Genomic DNA, 7,666 nt, shown 5'->3' on the forward strand with positions numbered 1-7,666 from the left:
TCCAGCCTCTTGATGTTGGATACTTTAGTCCCTTGAAGATTGCTTATGGTAAGCATATTGAAGGGCTTATGCGGGCGCGTGTCACCCATATCACTAAAGAAGATTTCTTTCCTGCATTTTACACCGCATACCAAGCCACCATGACAGAAAAAAATATCAAAGGTGGCTTTCAAGGGGCTGGCCTTATCCCTTTCAACCCTGAAAGGGTAATATCTAAGCTTGATGTCCAATTCAAAACGCCAACACCGTCGAATTCGCGGCCGACTAGTTCCCATAGCTGGGTTTCTAAAACACCAAATAACCCAATTGAGGCGTCATCCCAGACAAACCTTATCAAAAACCGAATCTCTCGTCACCAAGATAGCTCTCCATCATCAATTCTGAATGCTGTTGACATCCTCGCGAAAGGCACAACGAAGATAATGCATAAGATGGATTTGATGGAAGCAGAGATTCGTGAACTTCGGGCGGCAAATGAGGCCCTTAGCAAACGCCGGAGGGCTAAAAAAACACGTCTAAGGAAAGGAGGGTCACTTTCTATACAGGAAGCTCAAGAATTAGGGGATCAAATGGAGGTTGAGGTACAACTGAAGGAGGAAACATGCAATGGGGCTGGTCAGCAACTGCGGACCGAGACACGCGCACGGCGCTGTGGCAATTGCGGAAAAGCCGGACACAATGCACGTTCCTGTCAGATAGTAGTAGAGATGTCTGAGGAAGGCGATTCTGGGTAATTTTAATGGAATTTATGTGCGTTGGTGGAAATATTGGGGTTAAAGTCGCGGCGGAGCGATTTCGTGTGACATTCGCCCGTGTGTGACATTCGCATGTGGGTCACGTTATATTGTGTTCTACTATATTCACTGCCACTGCCCCAACGACCTAGGCTGAGATTCTCCCCATCTTCTCATCCTGCTACGTACAAGCGTCCCAGAATGATTCTAGCCCCGCCATACCATGAACAGACTTTACATTTCTCATTTGGCAGCCATCTCAGAGAATCTGCTATTATGCAATCAGCAGCAGCTCCGGATCGATTATACTAGACGCATCCCTCAACGTACCAGACATATTTCCCGAGACCAAAATTTGTATATATCAATCAAAGAGAAGATGTGATCTGGATTGTGACACTTTAACTATTCAATCCCATCAATACGGCGTTGGACAAGCTCTACTATTCCGACAGCAAGATCTCGTTACAGCAAGAAAGCAGATTTGTCACAGCTACTGAAGATAAGGTGCACTGTCACTTTGTGGCGCATCCATAGGCTTTAGAATATGACGAGGACCAAGAAGCTTACGGTATTACGGACAATATACGATTCAGATCCAGAGGCCTGGACCTCATCCGAATCGCCATGAGCTCAGTTTTGAACCGAACCGCATTTCAAAGGATTTTACCACAAGCCGCAATGAACGCGGGAAAATAAACTGCAAGAACAGGGCCCTGACATTGATCGAATCAACCTTTCATGTCAAGGGAATCAGAGCTTCCACAGAGCTCGTACGAATACAAGGCATCTCATCCAACGCACGTGGCCTATTTGAATCATCTTGCCGTCAAAGTGATCACGAAGGCAGAATCTTTTGCGGTATTATAATAACGATACCGCAAACAACCCAACTTTACAACACTGATCCAGACCATATCGAACTCGCTTCGCCATGGAAATGAATTCAGAATGCACTACAAGGAGAATCAAGACGAGAACACTGTGAGATGGACCAACCATGGGTTCAATGCAAGATGGCTCAGAGTCTCCACATATTTGCGCTGAGATGCAGAACATTCCTAGTGATCCCGCATGGTCTGCTTGGATTATCTTTTCCGAGCGAATTATGCGTGGTTCCTCCTGCGCCCCATATGCTGAGCGATAGCTATGGGTTTCTTAATTGTGCGACGAGTTCCAATAAACAAATTGCAAAACATGGTTACCAGACTACGGAAACGAGTAGGCAAATGAATCACAAGGGAGTACACATGACAAGAAAGACTTTGAGCGGTGAACTAGATCCCAGAAGAATATTGTCGGTTCGACAATAATGTGTTCTATATGAGACATCAATCGAATTCAGTCATCTCCAATAATGGGGACCCGGGCGACGCCTCGGAGTATTTACAGAAACGGGAGTGTCAATAACTGCCACGCAGTTTAAACTCCAACACGAACTATTTCTATCAATAAAGCAGATCCTCTTCATGTCGCCCTTCCGAACCGATAGGGCTTCCTGGAGATCCCAAACACCTTATACCAATGAATGCCTTCTTACGGCGTGAGATGATACTAAGGGCATGGGGGTGTTGTTATTTTGTTCTATGCCCATTATTGACGAATAGACAAAGTACGCCCTCAGAAATTTGGGAACGAAAACTAGATATATCTACGGAACAACTTTCTGGTGTTTTAGTCACCCTCGTTGCCTCCAGACGGATGACAAAGTCCAGGAAATTGTGCCACTCGATTAATCCACAGCGAAGCTAAGTTTGGCAATTGGAACAAACGACATTGAGCCGAGAAGGCCTCCATCGAGACAGGGGTAGAATTCCAGCAGGCCTGTCACATAATACCCTTCAGCTTAAAGTCCAAACACGAAATGTTGAAAACTGCTGAAGACGTGCTGCAGCACACTTCCCTCACAGACCTCGTGAAAATTTACTGGTGGCCAGTGGAGTACTTTCTTGCAATGGTTTGATTGCAGTTTCAACCTGGTTGGTCTGTTTGGGTTTTCTTCGTCTCCTACTCTTGTCGAGTTCTAGAATCGCTCCGTTGACCCCTCCTCTGCGTCAGCGTGCTAATCACATCAATGTGATAATTGACACTAATGCCCCCTCCAATCTCAACGTTGGCAGACATAACATGTATTTTGAATTCAAGGCCGCAGGGATAATAATCAATGCGAATTAGGACGGGGCGCGAGTTTCTAATATGAAAAATTTCTAACTATATACATAAATATAGCAATACTAATGTACAATAGTCATACATACAGTCCCCACTTGAGCTACGCTCAATCATCAGCACCTCTGTGCACTAGAAGTCCGAGACAAACTAATAAGGCACCTGCTGATGAAACCACTCCATCAAAAACTCTACCTGCTCCTCCTCCGCAATCTTCACATTCCCGAACGTATTCCCCAATTCCATAACCATCTTCGTCCCCTTCTTATCATTAGGAGTCCACACCGGCAACTCTCCTTTCCCAGTATACGAGTCACCCTTGTTCGGATCCAATGTCTTCGCGAAATTCGCCCAGTAAGCACTCATCTTCTCCTGGATTTCGTAATCCGCGTCGGTAAAAGGGTAGTCATTTGCGTTGGCGTAAAGGGCGTTCAGCGCGTACATGATTTCGCTCTGGTGGAACGCACCCTGCGACTGGCCTGGGGGAGCGTGTGTCCAGTAGTACGTGTAGAACGGGGAGGAGGCGGATTTGTACCATTCCGTTGCGTAGGCCCAGGAGCCGACGAGGGAGGCGTCGCGAGCGGCTGCATTCCAGGATCTATCAGCTGTGGCGTTTGTGCCGTTGGATGGGTAAAGTTTGAAGTAGGTGGATGAGAGGTTGCCATATTTCACGGAGCAGTATTGGTTGTATTCGGAGACGGAGTAGTCGGTACTGGTCATCGCTCCAGATTCGTCTTTTGTGTTGCCTGTGATGACTGGGACGTCGTTGGCGGGGCCATCGTGAAGGGTGTCGATGTATTTGGAGGGGAGGACGTAGTCATCGAGCACGGGTTTGAAGATTAAGGGGTACATGGCGGAGAGGGCAGTTACATAGTCGATCCAAGTGCCGTTGACGCGGTCCTGGGAGCCGTTGAGGAGGTCTTCCATTGACAGGGTGCGGAGTTCGGCGATGCTCGAGACGTTGTGGAAGGTTGTATAGTTGGTGCCGTGGGCGATAGCCGTGGACATGTTGACGTACGAAGTAGCCAGACCAGCGAGCAGGGGATCATAAGGGTATCGGATACCGGACTCGGAGATACCTCCATGGAAGTAACCATTGAAAAGGGGAGAGTTGATAGCGTGGTAGACCTGGGAGGAACCGAACGATTGGCCTGCGACAACCACGCGGTCTGGGTCACCACCAAACTTAGCGATATTCTTCTGCACCCATTTGAGGACTTCGAGTTGGTCGAGGATACCGTAGTTGCCAGAGGTACGGTGACCAGTCGCCTGGTAGCCCTCTTCGTTCAACTCGGGATGTGCGAGGTATCCAAATGCATCGTCGCGGCGGTTGAAGGTGATGAGAATAACATCCTTGAGGGCCATGCCACCACCATACCACCAGGCGTCGTCGCTGGACTCATCCGAGCCCTGGTTCCACACCATAACTGGGAGTTTGGCATCCGCAGAGCCAGCATTGGTCCAGAGATTTAGACTGAGACAGTCCTCGCTGATGTACGAGCTGTAGCCACTAGGACACGCAGGGCCAAACGAGGTCGCTTTCAGTGTTTCGTTCCATGGCTCACGGCGTTGAGGCGGTTTCCACCTATTCTGGTAACCGGTATCCGCAGCGAAGGGAACGCCCAAGTACGCGGTAACATTAGACTCAGGAACGTCAAAGAATTTCTCGAGGGTCGACTCGTTGAAGTACTTGAAGCCTTGCACGGGACCGTAGTTGGTTTGGATGACTTGGTCCCAGAGCTGGGCTTGGGCAACTGCAGCACCCAGGACAGCAGAGACAAGGCATTTGGTCGCGAGGGAGACCATGCTGGTTTAGAAACCGAATGAATTGGAAGGAGTGTGATGGGAGACAGTAAGATAGCGATCTCTCGATATATATACTCAGAAGCGGCCACGATTGTACATAATCTCCCAGAATAGTACCTTGGAGAATGAACTAGCCAAGAGTCTCGGAGGTAATGAAACTCGGAAGATGACGACGACAATAGCTTAGTTCTATGAGCATAGTGCACCAATTCTTATCGCCGTCACTAGGACCATGGACTATAATATACTCGGAATATGAAGTCGTCACCCCTGACGATTAAGCCACCGAAGGTGACCCGGATGTGCATAGCCCGGTGCAGAATCCAACGTCTCGAACACATGAAAACGTCTTCAAGATTGCTTATGGCAGCAAATAATGCCGAAGATTAGTGTCTATGGGTCCCGAATCTCCAATCGCTGTTGATCCCCGAAGCCCCATCGAACCCGGGGTGTTATCTCCGACCTCCCGATTCGGTGTCGGAAACCGTGCAAGCCCTGTATAAACCCTGCAACGTTTCGGAGTAGTCCTTGATCAGACTTTGGGGCAATATACCGGAGGAAATTACTACTTGAGGTAGAGGAAATGAAAAAGCTGTGTCTATAGTGCATCATGTCGGCGAAGATCCTGGAATCTCGGCCTCGAGTGAACACCATCGTGTTGATTTAATTGTTGTAACAGTGAGCAGAGTAAGTCGAGTAGAGTGCCTGGCGACTTGGATACTGTTGTTATAGCCGAAGCAGAGGAGGACTGCTCTCCAGTGGACTCAGGCAGAAAATTAAGATAGGATAGGGCTCTCTGCTGTGCTGATCCGCCTTCCATATGTGAACGCCTTTGTTGTTGCCTCTTCTTCTCTTGGAACGTAACATCAAGCCTTTAGGGCTCTCTTCTCTCTGTGACTTAATACACCTCTATGCAGAAGGACATCAAAGTAGGCTACTCATGCTGTCTTCTCAAGTATTACCCCATGCTAAGTATATTCCGCACTACAGTCGCCGAACAAACCATCAAATTATCAATAGCAGTCTCTAGTCTCTCACACCAGGCACTGATCCATGAAAAACGTGGCTTTTTAAAGCCTCGCAACACCATCTGCTTGCCTTGACTTGAAAAGTTATCTGAAAAGTGCTCCATGTCGGCTTGAATGTGGTATTACGGCATCGACACACTGGAGCATATGCTCATGTTCTCTCATTGGGCTTGATTGAATGCCACTAAAAACAGTCATGAAAGTGTAAATTTCAGAATCAGTTCGAATGAAATCCCATGCAGACCCTTTTCGATCTTCATAATCAACCACCAGTTCTCTGTTCTTCTTACCCCTCAATGCCATCGGCAAAAACTTGTGCCAGTGTTCTACCAGAAGAATATGTCCACCATCTGGATGCTGCCGCGCACAAAAACACCTCCACTGATCATGGTGCTCTGCTTCAGCGACAAATATCCACTCCCTCCACCAACCACCACCGTGACCGATGAATTTGCCTGAAGCGTCGTTGTAGAAGCCGAGCCACATGGACTCAACTTCAACACAGTTCCAAAGACCGCTTCTATCGGGATGATGGCTGTTTCCGATCCGTTCTTCTTCTCGTGGACATAGGCTCAAGTGATCTCCTTTGAGTGTAATGGCAAGTCTTGATTCACGATCGCGAATTGAATATGTTCCTCCATTCCATGGATAGGAAAATCTCGAATGGTACGTGGTTGATACACTAGTAGGTATCGGTGTGGGGCATCGCTCGTCTCCCATAGTAAATGACTGCGTTGGCGTAGGACGCCGCCCAACCCTTTCGGTACCGAAATCAGGTTTCTTCCTGGTCATCCTGAAATATGCGGGACTATCATGGTAGAAGCACAGGCCACGCAGGAGATCTCAGGTCGATTGGCTATCCTAACATGCAGTCCAGCCCAAATGGCTGATGAATGTCGAGGGGCTGCGTATTAAGTTATGGAAGGTGGTTTCCAACGGATAAAATACTATGAGAAGGCTTTTGGATGGTAGATGGATTTCTCATTGGGGAATGTATTTTGCCTCGTGGAGTTTGGGAAAAGGTGTATTATGCTATTAGTGACCTTAAGTGCGTCGCAAAACTTGAAGACAGCCAAAAAAAAAAAAAAAAAGAAAGAAAGAAAGAAAGAAAGAAAAGCTACTTTGTCTCAAACCCACTCTCAATCCTAAGCCACGCCCCAAAATCCCTCATCCCCGGATGCAAATTCCGCAACGCCTTAATATCAGCTCGATAACCCTTCTGATGAAACCATTTAAGCATCTCCCCGAAATCCGGCATCCACCACAACAATATGTGTGCCACGAACTCGAATGTCATGGGCAGATCATCCCCAGTCTTCTCCTTGAACACCCTCCCGAACTGCTCAAATGTAAGTTCATCACCTGCTAGCGAAATACACTTCCCTTTATAAATTTCAAGATTCAAAAACGCCTGCGCGGCAAAGAAGCCTATATCCTCAACAGAGACTAGCTGTAGCGGTTTATCCTGAACAGCAATCTTCCACGCCGTCGTAAATACCTTCCCAGCAAAGTCCGGCGTAAAGTTATCCATAAACGCCACGGGGCGGAGAATCGTCCAGGACATATTCGTACCCTTTGCCTGTTCGACAAGATGGTGCTCTATGTTATGCTTGCTGATAAAGTGTGGGATAGGTGTTGGATTATCGTAAGAGGCTTCGTCACCGCCGCGGTCGACGGAGGTGTAGACGAAAAGTTGGACGGAGTTTTTCAGCGCTGCGTCGACGAGCGCTTTGCCTTGGTTTTCTTCGCGCGATTGGTCGGAACTTCCGGGGATGGGGGACTATTCAATGTTTTAGCTCTTTGTCTTATTTGTTTTTTTTTTTTTTTTTTTTTACTTTGGGGGTTGTTCGGCCGGTGATCGAGCTGCCCCCCTTCCCCCTTTACATATTCCAACGACTTTATGATATAAAAGTAATTTAGGACAAAATT

At 47.7% G+C, this 7,666-nt stretch overlaps 4 protein-coding genes across 4 annotated transcripts in view; 1 reads left to right on the top strand and 3 right to left on the bottom strand.

The window, feature by feature from the left end:
* Positions 1–190: 190 nt before the first annotated feature.
* Positions 191–792, top strand: EURHEDRAFT_417261 (uncharacterized protein). Its single transcript, XM_040783152.1, has one exon. The coding sequence runs from the start codon at positions 432–434 to the stop codon at positions 732–734; it is 303 nt and encodes a 100-aa protein (XP_040634292.1). The 5' UTR covers positions 191–431; the 3' UTR covers positions 735–792.
* A 2,261-nt stretch (positions 793–3,053) lies between these two features.
* On the bottom strand, positions 3,054–4,709 carry EURHEDRAFT_466772 (carboxylesterase/lipase family protein; the record flags this gene model as incomplete). The annotated part of the gene is made up of 1 exon (XM_040785128.1): positions 3,054–4,709. One exon carries the CDS (start codon positions 4,707–4,709, stop codon positions 3,054–3,056), a length of 1,656 nt encoding a protein of 551 aa, XP_040634293.1.
* Positions 4,710–5,947: 1,238 nt separating this feature from the next.
* On the bottom strand, positions 5,948–6,385 carry EURHEDRAFT_436311 (uncharacterized protein; the record flags this gene model as incomplete). Its single annotated transcript, XM_040783443.1, has 1 exon — positions 5,948–6,385. A coding segment is annotated over one exon (438 nt), but the record flags the coding sequence as incomplete, so codon positions are not given.
* A 428-nt stretch (positions 6,386–6,813) lies between these two features.
* EURHEDRAFT_488721 (NmrA-like family protein) overlaps positions 6,814–7,666 on the bottom strand; it is a 1,289-nt gene continuing 436 nt past the window's right edge. Inside the window, exon 2 of the mRNA XM_040785605.1 lies at positions 6,814–7,517. Coding sequence (XP_040634295.1) covers positions 6,855–7,517 — 663 coding nt within the window. The 3' untranslated portion in view covers positions 6,814–6,854. The remainder of the gene's footprint in view (positions 7,518–7,666) is intronic.

The sequence above is a fragment of the Aspergillus ruber genome (genome assembly GCF_000600275.1).
Source record: "Aspergillus ruber CBS 135680 unplaced genomic scaffold scaffold00046, whole genome shotgun sequence".
In the NCBI taxonomy this organism is placed as follows: Eukaryota; Fungi; Ascomycota; class Eurotiomycetes; order Eurotiales; family Aspergillaceae; genus Aspergillus; species Aspergillus ruber.